We start from the raw sequence: 23,027 nt of genomic DNA, 5'->3' as shown, positions 1-23,027 counted from the left end.
GTAGATGTGATTTTTGGTATTAAACATCAAAATCGGCCGGCGTTTGACCAAGATATGACCGTTTGTAATTTTTGGCCGAAATCTTCAATCAGCCATATCTTGGCCAAAAGCTGGCCGATTTTAATGTTTAGTACCAAAAATGATACGTACTCTCCGAGACCTTTCCAACGACGTATAGCATGTTGAAATTGGACAAGCGGTTTGAAATTTAAAAATTTTGGGCCAAATTCATTCATAGGGGTATCCAAACTTATGGCCTGTGGTGTATATATATATAATGGAGCAATATGTGCACATTATGCACGCGCGGGTGGAAAATTCAATGGAAATGAACATTTTACGATATGACGAAGGAACAAACAAATAACACACGACACACGATAATTTTTGATTGAGTTCCATCTCGAATGAATGAATCATCGAGGCGGATATTGTGATCGTTACACTGTGAAAATTATGCGAATTTTCTTTTTCTTCTGTATTACTCTGTTTTTGAGGCGTAAACAACAGCAATAGAAAAAAGTGCGGCAATCTAAAAGGCATAGACAACAAGAAATAAGAGCAAGAAATATCGGCGCAACACATGCCCGCCTACACTTTTAATATTGGCCATATTAAATGAAAATGTTCGATTTATCTTTCACAAACGCAGATTATATGCATGGGTATGGATGGAAGTCAACGGACTCAAATGTTCCTTTTTTTTCCGGCAACCATTTCATCATCCATTTCAATGAGTTCGATTTGTTTCCGGATATAAATTGACGCTCCATAGAGTGGTATCATTATTACGCTTTGAATCGCTTTGAATGTATATCTCTACCTGTCTTTGGAATCAAGTCACACAATGTTAATATCAGTCAAACGATTCCAAAGGGAGAGCAAAGTCAAAGCCAAAGGAGCGAGAGAAAGAAAAAAACGACCAAAAGCATTGGGTCAGTCTTTGTACTCGGTTTTGTCGAGGACGTGTCATTATTCAGGGCGATGTGTGTATGTGTCGGTGTGATTGATTCAAGTCTTTAAATTGTTAACATTACTACACAGATGAGCTGTGAGCTTGATCCCTCATTCGTTCGCCCGCTCGCTCGTGCATATAGAAAACATATAAAACAGAACAGAAAAAATGAAAGAAAATAGAATGAAAAGAAGAAAGAAAAAACGGTGCTCTCAGGCATTATCCACCGTTCTCAAGTATACCTGAGAAAGAGTGCGCGGTCAGAAATGATGGCACATGTCAAGCAAAAGTGACGATAAAAAAGCTCATTTTTAATGGAAAAATTTACATTTTTTCTGTATGATTATTGTCCCCCACTCAGATTGACGACATTTTTGCCATCGTTTTTTTTTCTCCCATATTTTTCACCCGAATTGATATACACTTCAAGGGAAGGAAAACGGTCAACATTTAGAAAATACATCAAAAACAATATCTGTTATCATTTTCGAATGAGCGGCAAATTTCATTTTCTGATGATGGTAAAGAATTTATGTCCGAAAAGTATCTCTACCAGCCAGCACGCCATCAATATTTTTTGATGCCGCTAGCGATTTTTGCTTGCACTAAACCTGTTGCCAAGCGCGTAACAAGCTCAAATGTTCCAACTGCTTTAATAGGCTACTCATGTGGCTAATGCATTCTATCTTTCATTCTATGTCTCTCGATGTCTTATTGGGAGACTATTATTACCTCTGCCAAAATCGCTGTTTCTCCCATTCTCATTCCGGGGACTTTCCTTTCTTAAGAGAAAAGTGAAATTGTTTCGAAAATAAAATGGTCATCAGACCATGCACCAGAAGAAAAAAATAAAAACACTGATAATTTGGTCCGAAGCATTTATTCATTTCGCATAAAAGCGGCCAAGTTCACGACCGTATATGTATAAAATAGGGAAAGACATAAAGGAAATGGGTGCTCAATTTGAAGGAAAGGAAAGGATCAAATCCGTTCATTGTAAATGTTTGGTCTACGATGATTTTAACCTTAACATTCTACAATATTTTTTTTCAACCGCTAAGGATTTCAAATTGATCTACATTCCGATATGTGAAAACCATTTCAAAAGTAGACAGATAAAAAACATGAATCGATTTTATTCTCATCTCGACAGTTTTTGGGTCATCGAAATGTTCAGCAAGAAAAGTGTTGTGAGTCACACACACAGAGAGACAGAGACAGTCACATTTAAAAGTGAAAAAAAAATTTGAAAGTTTTATTGAAATTCGTCAAACATCGAGAAACTTGAGAATGATTCGATCAAAATTATCGTTCATCTTCTCATTTATGTCCGTTCCAAATGCCGAATCAAAAAATTATGCTATTTTCAGCAAAAATGAATATACTTCAGTGGTCTAGCGTTGTCGGCTTCGTTGAGCTTCATTTCGTTTGCCACTTGAAATCTGTCATTTGAAATATATTTCAGTTGGTGACTTTTTTGTCTTCCAATCTCTTATTATATATCGCCTATTGCCCTTCCGATGGAGTTTGAGGTTATAAATTCGAGTGAAAAAACACACACATACACATAGATGAGAAAAGCGCTTTTCCGAAACAAGCAAAACCTATCAAGTGTGAAAGCAATATGCGATAGACAATCAGAAGGGAGACGAAAAAAAAACGGTTCACCGGGGAAGAAAATGAATGAAAAGAAATAAAAAGTGCTTGACAAAATGAACTGCGATAGAAGGAGAGGATGAATATATATGTATAAGTATATGCGATCGAAGAGGATATGACATATTTCCGCTACATATCAGCATGGATACTGTTGAAATGTCGACTATGCATCGATATTTAGACGACGACGATGATGACGGCGACGAAGAAAAAATATTTTGTTTATCAATACAGCTACGTCCTCCTCTTTTCGTTCGCAATGTTTGCAAATAGGTGATATTTCTTCGTTCCACGTCCGCTACGTATATTATTTTTTCTTTTCTTTCTCTGCGTTTGTGTAGAATAATTTGATCCGAAAGCTGGCAATGCGAGTGAAACACCTCTCGTAGATAAAATAGAACAGCAAAGTAGATTTGATTCTGTGTACAGTACACGGCAGAAACGCGTGATGGAATGGCAATGGAGAGGTGAAAAAGAGAACAGACACGATGGAGAAAGATGGCAAAAATAAATGAAACGTGCGAACACACAAAAGAGCATGCTGAGCAATGAATTATGATTCAAAGCAAATGAAATTTATATGTAATTCTGTTTTTTTTCCACCCTCTGTTTTCTCCGTGCGTCTTTGCGCTTGGCATTCGTTTGAGTTTGAACAACTATTTGCGTACACTTCATTTTAGTCAAGTATATATCGTGCTGGTGTTCCTGACATCAGCCATTGTTATCTGAGCTATGGCAATAAACAGCAGGGATTGAAAAAATGGAAATTTATTTAAAATGTTCGCGCGTTCCTTCTCTTTAAATTTCATTCGTTTGCCATTCATTTCGAATAATTATGCCATCGAAAGATAAATATATGGGCGAAAAATCATGAGTATTAATTTTTGTTTATTGCAACTGAGATGGCATCGGAAATGCGTGGAAGAGAGTCATAATATCAACGTGTCGGAGGTAAGGTGAACCGGAGCGAAAAGCTCGCACTGTCGCCGAACGGAAATGTGTCAGACGAATGAAATCGGCGATATCAAAGTAAAGTCTCGCCGAAAAATATGTACGTAGTTTTGCATATATGATTTTGGGTATTTTCCGTATAACAATAACAACAAAAGAAAAAAGTCTTTTCATTTCGTTTCCAAAAAAAAATCAAGTCTTTTTCGTTTTAAACACAAGAGCACAACTCCGTTTTTGTGTATGCACAGTTTGTATTCGAGATTTGCCTATTTTCCCAGGCAACGAAATGAAATGCTATGGATTTTGTATAACAAAACACCACACACACTCAACGTATAATCAAACAGACATTGACACTGCTAACGTAATTTGGCATTAAGTCACATATGGTATTTGTCAGCATATCTCTATGAAATACCAATGATCAATCCCAACAACAACAATCAACATAGCAAAAGTGAAATGTATATGAGAAAAGGAGGAAAAGAGTGTGGATTGCCGCACAATATCCGAATATAATGAATGGCTGTTCGGTGTTATGTGAGTATGTGGCAGAGATAAAAGAAATCACAGAGACGAGAGAAAATCGAACACACGCACACACACATATATATTTACACACAATCTTTCAAGCTCGCTCGTTCGAAATACGTTTAACCCACGCATGCCACACATAAATACAATTATTCCACATTGAAAATGCCATCCAGCGTACGAGGCGCAAACATTACATACATGATGGTAAACATCAAACGCATGCCTTGCATTAGCATATGAAATCGACAACACATTGAGCTGAAAAGGCAAATAATCATAATTTGCGCGGGTTTTCTATCGTATCAAATGGTTTGAATTGCGGAAACCAACACCACAAATATCAACTCGAATATTCAATAGAATGAGCGAGTGTTGTTGTTCTTATTTCAAGTTATGATCTCCCATTAAATTGTTAACCATGTTAACCCTCTAATGCATTAATTTTTCCCACGGCTGGGAGCACTGGTACTTAGTTGATTTTTGGCCATAGATAATTAAAAAAATATTCATAATCCTGGATTCCTCATGGTTTAGTCAGGAAATGCGATTGACATAAATCAGAGAACAATCAAATCCATTGTTTAAAAGTATCAAAAATTTGTCTAATTTGGAAACCAAATAATTTATTTTGTCAAATTTTTATTTTTGCACATATTTCTTTTCCGTACACAACGTGTCAAGGGAAAGTATAGGAATTGGTCCCGAAAACTTTTTTCGCAAAATTGGTGACACTTTTTGAGACACTTTTCCGTTCGTGTGCCGTCGTCGTTGTCGTTGTCGTCGTCGTTGGTGTGTGTTAACACGATAACTCAAAAAATTATTGAGATAATCAAAATCTGAAATTCCAAAAGTTTTGTATTCGAAAAACTTAGTTTAAGTTCGAAGATGAGGCATTTTCAATTTGATCCTGGGGTACTTGCCCTAAGAAAAACCTCAAAAAATTGACACTTTTGTATGGGAGGTACCCGTAAATCGACTCCGATTGGCTTCAAACTTTCTGGAATTTGGGATAAAATTAAGATTCTGAAAGTTTGAAACCAATCGGAATCGATTTACGCATACCTCCCATACACATTTTTTGAAATTTTGACTAAAATTACCGATTTTTGGACAATTTTGTATGGGACGTACCCGTTAATCGATTCTGATTGGCTTCAAACTTTCTGAAGTTTAATTTTTTGGAGATAAAATAAGATTCTGATAGTTTCATGTTGATCGCATTTGCAGAAGTTTGATTTTTTGTCCTCAAATTTTGTCGACATTTTCTAGGAAAAAATTGAGGTCCAAGAACCAAGCTTCTGCAAATGCGATCAAGATGAAACTTTCAGAATCTTATTTTTTCTACAAAAAATGAAACCTCAGAAAGTTTAAAGCCAATGAAAATTGGTTTACGGGTACCTCTCATACAAAATTGTCGAAGTTTTAGTTTTGTTTAGTTTTAGTTAAATTGTAGTGACCGATTTTTCACTTTATTTTCATTATTATATTTTCACTGCCTTTATTTCAAGAAAATTCACAAAAAATAACCAAAAGTACCTACGGACAACGCGGGCCAACGGTACGGAAAAGTTCGGGATTACCAATGTAATTCTTTTTATTTTTGTTAATAACTTTACAATCACACTACATAGACAAATATTGCCAAAGACAAAAATGGAGAGAAAACATTGATAAACAAAAATTCCCTTTGAAGCAATGTGATCCGATTTACGGTTTACGTTCTACAGGCATTCAAATGTTGCCCGTCTGGAGGCGGTTGTATGCATTAGAGGGTTAAAGATAACGTTGAAATAATGTATAAAACACTCTTTTGTCATAAATTCATTCGACTTTATATTTATTTATTTATTTTAATTTTTTGTTCTTGTTATGAAATCATCTTTTAGTTCTTTTGCGCCACAACACACCATTGTCTTGTAGTTTGTTTGGGAAAACTTCTTGTTTAACTTTGGATACCAACGAAAAGTTTCTAGTTTTAATTAGGGATGCAAATTGCTTTGACAGTTTCATGAACAAAGTTAAAACGAGAAGAAGAAGAGGAAGAAAAGGGGTCAAGAATCGAGGCGGCTACAACACACACAGAGAGAGAATAATACGATTGAGATTAACTGTTTTTATGCAAAACTTTTACACCAAACACCAAATTTACCATATTTTTTCTGTTACTGTATTCTGAAGCAGCCGTGTTTTAATTTAAACGCCATGGAATCACGTGATTTCTTCAAGATGTGGTTTAAACTAATCAAGGAATTAATGATGGAATATTTCGTCCCGTTTTCTATAATTTCCCCTCAGAAATTTAAATGCGGAAATCTCAATTGGAAACTTATGTTTCCAAGAAAAATTTGAGCCAGGATGGTTATTTTTGGACACACTGCCCAATTTCTGCCATTGTGCTAAACCACATTGTGCCAGATTTATTTTCGAGGCTAATGGTCATTTCAAGAGGAATTAATGGAGCAAAAGGAAGAAGAAAATAGAGGACAATACGGGAATGAGAAAATGGGGAAATGAGAATGAAAAGAAATCGAAGAATAGAGTTCTTTTCTCCCTAAGTACTTGATTAATTCCACTATAAAAACCCCTCGAGTCCTTCTCAATGCTTTTAATGACTCATTAATTTGATCTTTGCTGAAGAATAGAGCGTGTACTAGAGAGAGCGGCTATATGATGATGCATTAGATGAGATAACGTGTGCAATGGACTGTATGATCCTCGAAGCCAAGTGATGACCAAATGTTTCAAACTCTAACCGAATTTCTCCCTTTGCTTTTTGCACAATTTTTATTTCTTGTTTCATTTCATTCCGTTCACAGTTTATTGAGGAAATTGCTTTCTTTAACTCAAGATATATTTAAAATGTCTAAATAAGTATTCGATTACTTTTCCGTACACAACGTGTCAAGGGAAAGTATATATATCCTATAGGAATTGGTCCCGAAATCTTTTTTCGCAAAATTGGTTTAGATCATCATAAAAACTCATGAAACGCGTAGAAAACCACTTTTTGAGACACTTTTCCGTTCGTGTGTCGTCGTCGTCGTCGTCGTTGTCGTTGGTGTGTGTTAACACGATAACTCAAAAAATTATTGAGATAATCAAAATCTGGAAATGCCAAAAGTTTTGTATTCAAAAAACTTAGTTTAAGTTCGAAGATGAGCCATTTTCGATTTGATCCTGGGGTACTTGCCCTAAGAAAAACCTCAAAAAATTAACACTTTTGTATGGGAGGTACCCGTAAATCGACTCCGATTGGCTTCAAACTTTCTGGGATTTGATTTTTTGGGAGAAAAATAAGATTCTGAAAGTTTGAAACCAATCGATTTACAGGTACCTCCCATACACATTTTTTGAAATTTTGACTAAAATTACCGGTTTTTGGACAATTTTGTATGGGAGGTACCCGTTAATCGATTCTGATTGGCTTCAAACTATCTGAGGTTTCATTTTTTGGAGAAAAAATAAGATTCTGAAAGTTTCATTTTGATCAATCAATTTTTTCCAAGAAAATTTCGACAAAAATTGAGGACAAAAAATCAAACTTCTGCAAATGCGATCAACATGAAACTTTCAGAATCTTATTTTTTCTCCAAAAAATGAAACCTCAGAAAGTTTGAAGCCAATCAGAATCGATTAACGGGTACCTCCCATACAAAATTGTCGAAGTTTTAGTTAAAGTGACCGATTTTTCACTTTATTTTTATTATTATATTTTCGCTGCCTTTAAATCAAGAAAATTCACAAAAAATAACCAAAAGTACCTACGGACAACGCAAGCCAACGGTACGGAAAAGTTCGGGATTACCAATGTAATTCTTTTTATTATTACTATAGATTGCTTTGACCAAATGCTCTTCGCCGACCTTGGCCGATAGATTAACACGAAATTTGACTCAACAAAATTCAAGAGATCACAACAATATCGCACTTCCCAAGAAAAGTCTTTTTTCTCAAGAAAAATTCTTAGACTTTTTGATTTTGTGATAAACTTTTTATGGAAAGCATTGAAATACTTTGGAATAAAGTCGGATTGTACACAATTTGCGTCACAAATCGACAAATTCGAGCATCCTTGTCTTAATGAACATTGGTAAAAAGCAGTGTATTTTATATGCACACGATGTGTGCAATGGTAATACGAATTGCCGGATAATCGCAAATATAGCCGTTATAGCAAACTCTGTGTGTATGATTTGAACGATGTGCAATTGTGGCCGACAATGTGAATTTAAAGTCAAACTATTCCATTATTCTTCATCTTTTTGACAAACAAAATGTGGAGAAAAAAACGAAATTCAATCGATATAGTGAAGCACGGTGACAATCTCATGAATATAACATATTATGAGAGAAAATACATGATTTTTCGGCAATTTCATTCTTTTAAAACGAGGTGAACTTTCACATTTGTGGCTTTTCTTTGGAATGGTTATTTTCTTTGTCATCTTTGAATTTAAATTAAATTGTTTGATAAAAAAAATGTCTGTATCTTTTTTATGCGCAGGTGAAAAATGAAAAATCATCCCGCATCGGAATTGAATTCATTAAACATGTGTGTTGATTCATGAAATTGCGACAAGTGTCCCGTTATTTGGACTGTGGTCGGAAAATGTCACTAGTTCTGCCTCGCATTATAGTTTACATTTGAATGTGCGGGTTTCTTTAGTCGGACACTCCGATGCGACCATGCAAAAATGGATGAATGCATTAATATAATTAAAAAAGGGAATAAATACACAGCACCCAGAGAGAGAGAGAGAGAGAGAGAGAGAGAGAGAGAGAGAGAGAGCGCAAAGTTGACTTGAAACCATTTATATCAATTCGTAAAGCTGTCGGATCCCCAGCACACAACAAACCATATGTAATTCAGAGCTGATGTAATTCAATGAATGAGTTACCGCAAAGTGAATCGTATTTGAGAGAACTCATGCTTAAACTCGCATCGAGTTTACGTATTTCATTTTATGTTGAAACATTTGGCTCTTTTCCACCATTTCATTTTGTATTTACTTTCGGTTCGAAATTGTGCGCTCTCTCTCCCTTTACCTCCCTCCCTCCCTCACGCTCTCTCTCTCTCTCTCTCTCTCTCTCTATCTCTATCTCGTTCGCTCGATACAATACGAAAGCGCTTTCGGTGAATAAGAAAATAGCGCGCACTATCGTCACACTAATTGACGGAATGAAATTGTTAAAGTGTGCCCCAACGTTGACCCAGATTTTATACGCGCAAACACACACACACACATGCATGTTTGTTACTTAATCCCCATTGCAATTTTTTCCAGTGGACGAACGAAATGAAAACTCCTGCAATTTGCCCGTAATGCATCTGTATACTGGCATTTTACTTTTCCGCAAACTTTGTTTGTATTGGTTTTACTAGCCAAAATTTCATGACATCTCCTCTTTCGGACCACTATAACGTCACGCCAAACTTCAAAAAGCACATATGTGTACACTAGGCAAAGTAGATGGGAACAAATCCTATCGATTAAGATCCATCTGCCTCCAAAAATACGTTGTTCACTATGAAAAATGTGTAAAATAGCGATGTTCGTATGGCGTCGTCCGCGTTCGCGTTTTTTGTTCGCCGATTATCTCAAAAAGTTGACAAGATAATTGAGATCTGTAAGAGCCAAAAGTTTTGGAATGTCGAGACAAAGCTTCGGATTGATTTTGAGCCCATTCTGATTTACCAATTTCGTACCATAAGCCTCCGACTGAGGACCTGAAAAACCTTGAAAAATGACACTTTTGTACGGGAAGTACCCGAAAAAAACATTTTTCAGGATTTCGATCAAGGCAAACTGCCATTTTTTTGCAAAAATAATGGGAGTCTGTGAACAACCGAACACCTACTTGCCCATAAATTTGGTCCAAAATCGACATTTCTTGAAATTTTCCTCGAAAAATAGACTTTTGTATAAAAAATCACTCAGAAAGCCACTTTTTAGGGTTTTGGTCAAAGCAAACTGATATTTTTTTGCAAAAATAATGGGAGCCTTCGAACAACTGAATACCTACTTGCCCATAAATTTGGTCCGAAATCAACATTTTTTGAAATTTTTGAAATTTTGTTCGAAAATGACACTTTTGTATGGAAAATGGTCGAAATAGTTATATTTTAAGGTCAAAAATGCTATGAAAAAAGGGTCTATTGAAATTTTGGTTAAACATTAAGCGGGAGGTAAACTAAATTGCTGCGGAGCGGAAAAGTTTGGATTACGTATGTAATTCGTTTTATTTCTTTCTCTTTCATTCTATTTATTTGGTTTGAATAAAATGCGCTTGAATTCGTTTGTGTGCAAAAGAGGAGTTTCGATTACACTGAATGATCTCGAATTATTAAGTTATATCCGAAAATAAGCTCGGGTTATTTGATCGATTTGCTTACGCAAATATTCCCATTCGACCGAATATAACGCAGTCAATTCATTTCCAAGATGACGACCTAATTCGGGATTATCAAGTTAAAAGTAGAGATTGAATTATCTGTATCGTAACGAAATAGTTTTGGCGGTGATGGTGGAGAACGGAGGTGCTGATGAAAAACGAGTTGGTTTGGTTCAACAAACGGAAACCAAGCAGATGCATAGTTGTGGACGATGAAGAAAAAGACGACAGATCTGGGAATTTGCTACACTGAATGCTTTCACACACACACACACACACACACACACACTGCGAATGTGTGAGTGCACATGGTGATGCCATACATTTGTTGGTCATGTGTTTCGATGCAACATGATGAAACCAATGTACATTCCTTGTAATTTACTAACTCAATAGATGGTGGCTGTTGTTTGCCGCCATCCCGTTTGATTATACGCATTTTGTCGTGAGATTCCGTTGTGCTGAATTCAATTATGGATTAGTGATTTTTGTGCCACATTGCGGTTTTCGAACAAAAGAAAGTTAATTACACCAGAACACCTTCACTCACAATAATCGATGTTAATTAGTTCGCATTTTCAGTGTTCTGGCCAAACAGTAGATAAAAGTTATTCTAACAAATAATCAAATCATTAATAGTTTTGAGGTGATTTTGTGTATCGAATAGCACGCTGTTTGGCGTGAATTCTTGGAATGAAATCCATTACACTCGATTCGTGTCGACATAAAATACCTGACAAATAATTATGATTTGATTCAACGATTCGAATTCAATTCAGGATTTAATCAAGTAGTCATCGTTGTTGTGAAAGTTGTCGTCCACTCACGCCCATTCCGACTCGGTTCAAATGATTAGTAATAGTTGTCAGTTGTCTTGTCTTTTGATTTCCGGTGCGCCAAAAACAACACATGCCAACAGGTCCATAGCTAAATGAAAACTTCTCTCTCTCTCTCTCTCTCTCTCTCTCTCTCTCTCTCTAACTATCTCTTTCTGGTCTACGTTCTGCTTCGAAGCCAAATAAATGATACATAATGACAATTTACGGGTAATTTGGGCGCATATCGTTACGTACAGGATACCTAACGAATGCACAGTGTGCATATATACAATGTTTTTTTGCCTTTTCTTCTTTTTTTTCTGTCAGTAATTTTCTATTAGCTATGATCCGGTTGGCACATTTCAGGCTTATTATTAGATATAACTCATTTTGCCTACTGTATACAAGCACTCTCATTTTTGACGAGATGTTCTGTTTTTCGATGATGGCTTTTGCTTTGCTTGATACTCATTTTTCCTCTCGATTTTCTTTTTTTTTGCAGATTCAAATTTTGTTCTTGGAAATGCGCAAGTGTCCGGCTATCCAATCGTCTACTGCTCCGATGGATTCGTTGAGCTTTCGGGCTTTAGCCGAGCCCAAATTATGCAAAAAGGTAAATAGAACAACAAACAACTTTCTGATTTCAAAGTATTTTCTTCGATCCATCCGTTGAGTTTTGCCCGGATTTTTGTTTCTCCTACACACTCGGTCATGATTAGATTTTGAACTCTTCGATTATTGATTGAGCTGAACAAAATGATGCAAATCAAATCTTATTGAACAAGTTGTTTATGCCGCAAAATAACAACAAAAAAAACAGGCTTTTGATGCATGAATAAGTTTTTTCTTCTGTTATTCATGTCCTGAGGGCGACTTAAGTCACACACACTCGACAATTTGCCATAAAATATGCGACAATAAATTACTTCCATGAGTTGCCTCTCAAATTGCCATGCTCGCCGAATATTGAAATCTATTTGTTCGAACATTTTGTTCATTTATAATACCATGGAGAAAAAAAGGAACAGCTGGCATCAAAGAATCTTCAGTTCGCCGTTTAGGCATATATTATATGCTACAAGATTAGTTTAGTGTTTTTCTTTTCTCCTCCCTTTTGGCTCAATCAATTTTTTTTTACTCAATTTTTTTTTCCCCCATAATATAAGACCATTTTTTTCTCTCGCTTTTATTAATTCCGTTTATTTTTCTTTACTCGCTTGTTCGTGTGTAAATTTTCACACACAAAAAGGATGTGCGTGCCGCTTCCTGTACGGGCCCGAAACTAAGGATGATCACAAATCACAAATTGAAAAGAGTTTAGATGGAAAAATTGAACTGAAATTAGAAGTGATATTTTATAAAAAGAACGGTAAGTTGATGTTTTTGATTATGATGATGATACGAAGGAAAAGAAGAAGAAAAGAAGACGTCCCAGTGAGAGTGTGCCCGCGATGAATAGAGCAGAAAATGGAAAATAAACATCAATCGGTTGCTAAACACTTGGGACAATGAAGAGATAGAGAGCGACTAAGAAAAATGAAGTGAAAAACAGAAGATGCCAACTATAAAAGAACCTCATCTCAACGTTTCTTTATTGCAATTCCTTTGATTGCAAATTCGTTCACCGTGCTATTGAAACCCGTTGAATATCCCGTCGAGACGTGAAACTTGAACTAGATGCATAGAATTAGATAGAGCGAATTTCATCAGCGTGCGCATATTTATGTATTTAAACTGTGAAAGGAATTCCACTTTCGGAAATAAATGTGCTAGTTCGCATACGGTTTTGTACAGTTAATTCGATGAATAAAGCAAATCAAGTGCTCTGAATCAAACTCCAAGCAGATTTTAATAGCTTTAACTAAATTTCCAGTAAAATTGCTCATTTGAAAAATAGTTTGCTTCATTCGAAGTTTCAAAATGATATTCATACTTGTTTGCAATTATGAGCAAATCATTCTGATGTGCGTGCGTCATGTTGTATCCATTTGAATTCGCTCGATTTCATTTTCCAATGCCTGCTAGCAACGAAAGAGTGCGCCACGGTAGTTGCAACTGCAAACAGTATACACTGTGACCGATATAGGAGTTTGTGTGTTATTTTTAGTTCAACTTTTTACTATATGCGGCGCTGGTGTCAAGTGTCAAAATATTATTCGTCCGGCTAACAGGCATTGTCATTTTCTTCAATAAAATGTTGTTATGATGAGCGTGCTGTTTGTCACGTAACGCGTGTGCGGTTACATAAAATCGGTCCATACCTGTGTATCCAGCGTACGTACCTAATGACATCTTCAAATTGATGGCCTCTTTTTGATATGTCATTTACTTACTGATTTCCGTTTCCATCATTCAATGATAAATGCACATCGACTGTCTATATTCGCACTCTCCATCTCACGAACTTTTATTTAATTTTTTCTCTTCCAAATGAGAATCTGAATGAAACTCCATCATCCGCAATAGGCAAAATAGAATAGGGAACGTTTTCGTGTCACAGCCTGGGCCTCGTCGTACTTTTGCTGGCAACACAGTGAACAGCGCACTGAATGTTTTTAATGGATACCATTAATGATGGCTGCCTTGTAAGCAAATGTACTTCACCAGTTTTCTTCTGTCACAATCAAAGCAATTTCATTCTTTGTTATGCATCACATTTTCGAGTGAGTAAAGTTGATTCGCTTGAATAAAAACACTCAAGTAACACGGGAAAATCTGGAAAATAGTACGGGGGGGAGGGGGTAATGTATTATTCTATACGACGATGGAGAGAAGGAAAATCGCGAATCAAAATGCGAAATCAAACTGTAAAAAACAGCAAAAAGCGATCAAAAATCATAATGAGCCTCTCATCAAGCAACAAGTACATTCAAATCAATCACGTTCATGAGGAGAGAACGTGAACTTTACTACGAGTAAGACGATAAAAAAGATAGAAAACGAAATGAAAGGCACGCACGGAGAGAGGAATAGAATGAAAATGTGAAACGATTGGCGAAAAGAACGATTGGAAGAGCTGGAAGGGAAGAGAGAGGAAGACGGAGAGAGAAATCTGGCATAGCTGCCGATAATACGGTGAAAACTGACGAAAACAACGATTACGATATTCCAGAATAATCAACCACTCACTTGCTCTCGATTGAAAGTCGCACACACACACTCTTCGCATTTTCCATAACAAAGCTCAGCAATTGCTCTAGCTGCAACTAATGATTCACTTCTGAAGCTGTCATATCTCTCCATGTCTAGATTTATCACCATTGTTTTTCTTTTCATCACGTTTTCCATTCACTGTTACTACATCTTGTATCTTATTTGGGACAATTTGAAGGTACTCCATTTTGGTGTCTATTGGATATTGTGCCGATCAAAAATGAAAAACGCGAAGTGGTGCTCTTCTTGGCCTCACACAAAGACATCACCCACACAAAAATGTCAGAAATGTCAATATCGGACGAATGTGATAGTGGTAAGTATTTGTTAAGCAAGCGCCAATTCTCCCAACTTTTTTTTCTTCTTTCGTTTCTGTTTCGGAATGAGTATACGAAAGTTGCACATTAGATATACATATCGGAATGTTTTTATTCCCTCTACGAAATTCGCTGTAGATATGACATTTTCTTCCCCTTTAGGCATCTTTTTCTATATGCAAAAAAAAATGATGGAATTCATCTCAACTCAAATCCAGAAACATTTTCATTTTCTTTTTGAAACATATACGTGAATGTATACTTTTTGCTTTTCCAATGTCTAACCGTTTGAATTGTCGACCAAAATGAAATTAAAATGCAATTTTCTCTCCACTTGGAATATTGTATCTGCATGTTGCGTGGGATTGGTTAACATTTAACAATATGACAAACGGCATTTCTTGTTATCTCTTTACGCTTAAACGTTTTTAACACACCAAAGACAGAGAACTATTTCATTTGATGTTTTTTGAACGATTTCACTTAAAACCACCCACCGACATACACACACATTCCAAGCCGTCATTGCATTTTTTTTCAAGGATTTCAGACCTTTGTTATTGTACAAATAGCCTCTGTCTATCAAAATATCAAATGAATGCATATCCATTTTGTATGGATCGTACCGTTTTGTATCGAGAATATCTCGATTGTAGAAAAAAAGAGACTCGGTTGGACTTTGACGTGCTGCAAATCGAAATGTATTGGAGAACATCAATTAAATGACGCTTTGTGCCATTGATTCCTGCTAAATGGTACCATGGACTAAATGCGTCGTTGATATTTTCCAGCTTTGATCTTGAAAAAACGTCCAATCTTGCATACCATAGACAAAAGAAATCCATTTCACTCGAAGAAACGTAAGTTTCATTTTAGTTACTTACAGTGAAGCATTTGAAATTACCATGCCGTTTTTGTGTTGAACAATCATTACAAACAAGTGCATTTTCTTTTCAAACGAAAATTTCTTCAGTCGCTGACTTGTGAGTTTCTTTCAATTTCTTTTAGTTTGAAATTAAAGTATTTTTTCTGCAACTTTCGTTAGACAGTAATTTTTGTTCATTTGAATTAGATTAGATGTTCTTTCAATGGATGACAGTAAAATGGAAGCGCGTGCGCTATGTAATAGCAAAATCAGCATAACTGGTTCACCAGATGAATGAGATTACATGCTGATTTTAGTTCTGTTTCTCGATAGCGCGGCGCTCAAATTAAAATTTGCACTTGCTGTCACACATTTTATTCATTTGTATTTGATAAAATATTTGCGAGCATCGACACCGAAATCATAGACATGTTCCTACACATGCCTGAAAATATTTACTTTAAAGTTCTTTAGCTTAATCGATTCCCACTATTTGGCTCATTATCTAATGAACTGTGATGCATACTACGGCATCGGATGAGTCAGGTTGGATATTTCTATGATTTTTTCGATGCTTTGGGATCTAATGTAGTTCTACTCTCAAAAATACCATACACTTCCATATCTATCCCATCCTTCTTCGTAGATTTTAGCTATTGCATATTCCAGTTGCTTTTAGTATTGAGTTGGGAGCTAGTATTGATTTGAGTGGACAACCAGAAGATGTAACAAAAAAACAATTGCATAACAATTTTAATCTTTGGAAGCCAAAAATACAGCTAAATATTTTATCAAAATACATCCGAATAAACGAAGTGAAATTGACACGGCCATTTCTATTCTAATTTTAAATTAAACATAAAAAAGTGTTTGCACTCTCAGCCGCATTGCTCGGTGCGCGGTTTAGGTCGAATGATTCAGGATTGTTGGGTGCATCCGGTGGTGAGGATGGATGCAATCCGAATTTTGAAGTACCTGCTGGTGTTAATATGGGACGAAGGCGATCGAGAGCTGTTCTCTATCAACTGTCCGGCCACTACAAACCGGAAAAGATAAAAACCAAATTGAAATTGAATAATGTAAGATGTGTTATATGATGTGTTTAATAGGATAATATGATGTGGTATGTTGAATGGGGTTGTTGTTGTTGTCGCCAGCATTCTCATAGATCCCGATGAACAGTACAGTAACAAAGCCCCCCACAAACCACATCAGCAAATATCAATTTTTGTTTCTCTCTTCCCCCTTCTTTCTTTAGTTCCTTTCTTCGAAAATATGTTTTTATTTAACCATGATCTTTCTTTATCATCTCTAGAATCTGTTGCATTCAACGGATGCCCCGTTGCCCGAATATAAAACACAAGCGTTGAAAAAATCACGCTTCATTTTATCACATTATGGAGTATTCAAAGGTTGTTGGGATTGGCTTATTCTGGTAGCTACGTTTTATGTGGCTGTTGCTGTACCATACAACGCTGCTTTTGTGACGACGAATCGTCTAACTATGCCATCAGATGTTATGGTAGAAGCCTTATTTATCGTAGGTAATGTAAGACATTTTCTATTTCATGACATTATGTTCTACCCTTTTCATCACTCTGTTTCGTTTGGTTAGTGTGTGTGTGTGTGTGTGTGTGTTGTCTGTATGTCGTCCGTCGCTTGGCCCGAAGCATTTATGCGTACGACCAGCATATCCACGCATACAGCTCTCTGCCTCTCTCTCTCTCACACACATACACCTCTCATCGTATCGTTTATTATCAATTGTTTCTATTTTCGCTTTTTGTTTGTGTTTTTCAACGAGCCTGTGTTCGTATTTGTACATGTTTTTGTGCAAAGTATACAGTAATTTTTCTAAAGAGCCTAAACAAACTGATAATAATTTGCCCATTGGCCAAGTGAATGCGGTTTATTTTTGTGTTTGTTTTTTGTGTTCCGTTTTTCTCTCCTTTTCTATTTCGAGTGCTAGATCGATTTTGTAGCCAATTTTGCGTCCTGTTGTTCTTGCTTTTGGTTGGTCGAAAAGTCGAAATAAATTTAATTTATTTGATTTAGAAGGCACTTCGGTCGCAAAGAAACGTTGAATTGGGATTGACACCATGCGATTGTTGGGAATTGGTTGAACGATCAACTTTTCACTTCTTTTTCGTCAAAGAACCCTTTTTTCCCTTTTTTTTCTTTTTTTAATGCAAACACCACTGTCGTCGATTATTTTATTAATCGAACCAATTACACCCAACGACCATTTTTTGCTCGCTTTTTCGTTTGAATAGATGGTTCGTTTTTATTTTCAATATTTTATACCATCCTTTTTCATGTAATCATAAAGGTTTTAACATAAACATAGATTTATAACCAAGGCAAACCAGCGATTTTTGCTTTTTTTATTTTTCTTGGTTTACTATTTTTAGTTCGAGACAATCATTAGCCCAAGCATTAAAGATTTTCATTTATTTTTAGATGAGGCTTTTTCAATTCGCTAAAATATACGCGATTAAAAGCAATTTAATCTTCATCATTTTTTTATAAGACGATTTTCGACAAAGCTCTTCTAACATACAATAAAAAAAAATACAAGCAAGTTTTCATTCTACGTCCAATTGAAACAAGTCAAGGATAAACAAGTCTTAAAATCGTCTTATTTTCCAATTTAAAACTTAAGCAGTACAGTTCGATTTTGACATAAGCCGGTTGGGTTTTTTTCCTTCATTTGAATATTTGCAAAATACAACAACAATATGGTCGATGTTCGGTTAATATACCAGGCAACGACCTTTTCACTCATTTCATGGAATAGAATGTTTGGTAAGTTCTATGAACCCGAAATAAAAATGATTATGACTGAAAAAGTCCTGAAATTACACTTAAGTGTGTGTGTATGTGTGTGTGCACAAGACTTGTTCGACACAAGTGGTGTTATCGGCAAACCAGTACGAAAATTCTCCACAGATGCCTTTGCCGCTAACATCCTTTCTCTTTTACTTCACACCTTCACGGTTCTCGGGGCTCAATAATGAATTTCAACGAGTTGCCACTTCAAACATGCTAAATGCTTTGTTACCCGAAAGTAATTAGCAGAAAACCGCTGGCAAAAAACAACAACGAGACACACAGCAAAGATATGTGAGTTGTTTGTGTATGTGTCACACCACAATGATATTTCACTTGGGAACCAGAAAAATTTCTTAAATGCGATCAACAGTCAAAGTACGAAATAATTTGACATTTTCTCCATTACGCTATGTCAAACTTCCCAAGGGTCTTCCACAGCAAGGAAAACTACGCTGCATTGTCTAACGTTTCTCAGCATTGTTTTTTGTGTATTCAGTTTTTTTCTGTATAAAACAGCTGCCAGGCTTTCTTCATACAAATTGTTGTCATAATGAAAATAATACCCATCAAAAATTGAACAAAAAAAAATCAATCGATAATCGTTTTCATCCTGCTTTTTTTTCTTTTCTTTTCATTGCAGATATTTTATTAAATTTCCGGACAACGTTCGTGTCGTGCAAAGGCGAAGTTGTATCGGATTCAAAAGCTATTGCTCTGAACTATTTGCGCGGATGGTTTGTAGTCGATTTGTTGGCGGCGCTTCCATTTGATCATCTGTATGCTAGTGACTTGTATAGCGGTGAGGTAAGAGCTGGAACGACTTTCGACCTTTTTGATCAGTGTGTCGCCTATGTTCAACGGATTAAAGAGTCCCTTTGGCCCATTTATGTTGTTGTTTTTATTTATATTTTGAAAGACCGATTCTTGTTAAAGAATAATGAATACGCTCGAATAGAGCAACGTTCCATTTTCTTCCGGAAAATTGTTCGTTGTATGTAAATAGCTTGGAAAATGTTTCTATTTTTTCTCGATTGCTACCGATAGATAATAGGATTCCGTTGGATGTTTTATGCCTTTCTAATATTATTCCTATCAATTGAGATTGGTTTGTGTTTTTCTTTCTTCTCTTTTTTTTTTCTTCTTCTCTTCGGGCCGCTCGGCATTTTAGCAAGAATCGCATATACACTTGTTGAAAATGACGCGTTTGCTACGGTTGGCGCGACTGTTACAAAAAATGGATCGATATTCCCAATACGCTGCCATGATTCTGACACTGTTGATGCTTTGCTTTTCACTTGTTGCACATTGGCTCGCCTGTATTTGGTATGTAATCGCAGAAAAAAGCCAAATCGACAACGACATCGACTGGGATATTGGTGAGTATTGTATACTGTGTTGTACAGTCAGAAACCTTTTCTCTCTCTTTCTCCGTCCCTCTCTCATCATTATTGTAGCTATTGCCATTTTGGGTTTTTTTTATATCTTCGGTATGTATTTATGGTTTGGCCGTGTTTGGTTATTGAATGGAAATTTGCGTGTTTGTGCGCGTACATACCATACGTGTATCATATGGGCAACAAATCGTATTTACGAACATAAAACGCTTGTTCTTTTTCGTTCATTCGAACAAATAAACAGAGTACAGAAGAAAAAAAATCGGTAGACTCAATAACATAGAGCATTCACAGTTTTATGTTAATATTTGGCTTCATATCTTCTGCCGAAAATTTACTATAATCCTCATAATTTTGTATGTGCGTGCATGCGCGCGCGCTGTATTTACTTCGCCAAAGTTTAACGAAACCAATGCACAATATAAAGACGTGACATGTTTCCAATTTGAAAAGGGAAAAAATAAAATTTAGACAAAACCAAACTTGCGATTTGAATTGCTTTCACGTGAGCAAAAAAGTTTTCAATTTTTTTGTTCTGTGTGTGAGTGTGTGAGTACTTCTTTGTTCGCTCTCAATCAAGAAGACGTAGTAGAGTTTGTTTATTGTGCAAACAACGACCGAACAACCAGATTAATTGGGGCGGATAGATTTGATAAAGGTAAAGTCCAGGATTGAAAAGAGCGAGCGAGTGAGAGTTAGCAAGATTTACTTTCTTCATTTGAAAGAGAATGGGAGAGATTTAGAAAAAGTAGAATAAAAATGGGAGCAAGAACGAGCGAGCAACGTAAAGCAAACACAATCGTATTCAATGTGTTGATGCATACGCAAGCGATTTTCATGGCCGATTATTATCTAGGTCCCCAGTTATTGAGTACAAATTGTGGCATATGTTGTGTGTGTGTTTTCTCTGCCTCTCTCTCTCTCTCTCTCTCTCTCTCTCTCTGTCTTGCTCACTCACTCATTCACGACTCTTCTTTCTCGTTCGCAAACAGTCCGGATTTTCCGAATGTGATAATTTTTCACTTTGAATGTCGTAAAGTTCATTTTTGTATAAAAACCATATTCCATTTGATTTTTCAACCGATTATTATTTGATGCCATCGCCGCCACTCACTTCGCCTTTACATTGCGAATATTATGTACGTGCGTGCGGTTTTGTTTAAATTATTGATGCTCGTTCGCATTTCGTAAATGGATCTCTTTTTCTTAATCGCACGTCGCGCGAGACAAACTCAGCATAAAAAGGACAACAACAACACACACGTAAATGCAACTCGGTCGTGCGAAATCAAAGCGAACCGGAGAGGCGAAACGAGTCAGCCGCATGTAAATAAATTGATGGACACTTATAGTCAGGCCATATACACATTTCTCTTTTACACATCGATGATGATGATGTATCTTTTCACTAAATTTTTTTTTTCTCTCGTCAAATTCTTGTTGTTAAGCTTCTTTATGGTTTTGTATGATGTAGCAAGTATTTCATACCTTTATTCTGAGGTTGTCGAATTTTCTATTCAACCCGTATTTACCGAATCAGTCAAACTCTGGCAGAAATAAATCGGCATGAAAACGGTGCAAAACCCACAATGACGTTTCCATCTTCCACTCTTTTTTTTAGCTTGCTGTTCTTTTTTCATTCGATCTTCCCTTTTTTGTGTGAGTGTTTTTTTATGGGATTTCTGGTTCCAAAATTCAATTTGAATGCTTGTCTAACTTTATATTCCCTTTATCATCGGCGGAAAAGGTATGAAATATTGAACCGACGCATTACCCCATTATCGCGGAAAAAATCAATTTTAAGCTCAGAAATGTGTGCTTCAATCGACCAATGTATGTTTCAATGGGAATATGTCCAAACTAGCGCAATAATGATCGAACCGTTTTGTTGTTTGCTATTTGTAATTACCACAGCTCGACCGAAAAACGAATGAAATTCGAGCAAAAATGGTTTTGAACACAAAATGAACGAATATCAGGTTAGACATCCAAACTTGCTCATTTTGGTCGATATTTTGAATTTGATAAAAAAAAAAAACAAGAAAGAGTACGCTACGCGTAGAGTCTGTTAGAATCTACGAAGGAGACTCATTCAATGAACAATATTACAATGATTGGATGGAATAGATAGATAGCATACACAGTACAATAAAGTTCAGGTCACCAAATATTAGCAAAACTTTTGTATTAAATTCAATGCAACCACACTAACCAATACACTTCAGGATACATCATAATGTATATCGTATTGGTGTCACCAATTTGGTGATAACGTTTTAATCTAAATTTGTAGCTATTCACACATAATGATTAACCCTCAACTGCATGAATTTTTCCCAGAGATGGGAATTTTTTTCCTGGTTTATTTTGATGCACTGCAATTCAAGTTCTAAATATTTTCAATCTTTGGAAAAAATACGTCTTTCTTTTTTAAAATGAGGGCAAAACCCACGTGAAAATGGAAAATTCTGGGAAATTTTGGTTGATTCGTGGGGAAAAAACTGCAATGATAAACATAAAAAAATTCCCGGCGCCAGGAAATAACAAAAAGAGGGTATCTCATTCACCGGCGTTGGCGTTACTCAAACAAAATAATTAATTTGGGAAAAACCGCTTTTCCGAGCCACTCAAACGACCCAAGCTCACTACCCGCACGACTAACACTGATCAAGTATGTATCACACGATAGCGTACGAACATACGAATCAAACGATACCAGGCATGTGGATTTGTAGCGTCGGGTTTATATTTTATAGCTAATTTTGTATAGCCCGCCAAAAGGCGAGCTCATGCAGTTGAGGGTTAAACATAAAAACAGAATCTGTTTTGAAATTAAAAAAATTTGAACCCCGACGAAGAAAAAAAAACGAAGTTAGTACCTTTTACATTTAATGTACACTAGCGGCCTCGTCTCGCTTCACTCGGCTTCGGAGCTAGGTCGCTTCGCGATGCCTCGATTTTGAATGTTAGTCTGTCTGTATTAAATTAAATTTAAATCTTTATTGAATTTGGGATATATAAATTTACTATCCCTGCTTATTCAGAAAAATACAGTACAATCTCAATTGAATGGGCAAGCGGAATAATGAAACGTAATTCTGTTTTCAAATGAAGTGCCTCTGAGAAAAATTTTCAGTAAAAAAGCCCCACAAA

The 23,027-nt window shown here is 36.1% G+C and overlaps 1 protein-coding gene across 2 annotated transcripts in view; it reads left to right on the top strand.

Moving 5' to 3' along the window:
- Positions 1-23,027, top strand: part of LOC129575369 (potassium voltage-gated channel subfamily H member 8) — an 88,247-nt gene that overhangs the window by 46,365 nt on the left and 18,855 nt on the right. The window contains exons 4-10 of one of the 2 annotated variants that reach the window (XM_055458872.1): positions 11,816-11,926; positions 12,563-12,682; positions 14,645-14,782; positions 16,516-16,727; positions 16,964-17,192; positions 19,121-19,284; positions 19,649-19,856. In XM_055458872.1, the coding sequence (XP_055314847.1) occupies positions 11,816-11,926; positions 12,563-12,682; positions 14,645-14,782; positions 16,516-16,727; positions 16,964-17,192; positions 19,121-19,284; positions 19,649-19,856 (1,182 nt within the window). The remainder of the gene's footprint in view (positions 1-11,815; positions 11,927-12,562; positions 12,683-14,644; positions 14,783-16,515; positions 16,728-16,963; positions 17,193-19,120; positions 19,285-19,648; positions 19,857-23,027) is intronic. The other variant, XM_055458873.1, reaches the window with a different exon arrangement.

This window comes from Sitodiplosis mosellana, unplaced genomic scaffold, assembly GCF_009176505.1.
Source record: "Sitodiplosis mosellana isolate CC-2019 unplaced genomic scaffold, AAFC_SMos_1.0 Smas_scaffold_6166, whole genome shotgun sequence".
Lineage (NCBI taxonomy): Eukaryota > Metazoa > Arthropoda > Insecta > Diptera > Cecidomyiidae > Sitodiplosis > Sitodiplosis mosellana.
This window is presented reverse-complemented; position numbering and strand designations above follow the sequence as displayed.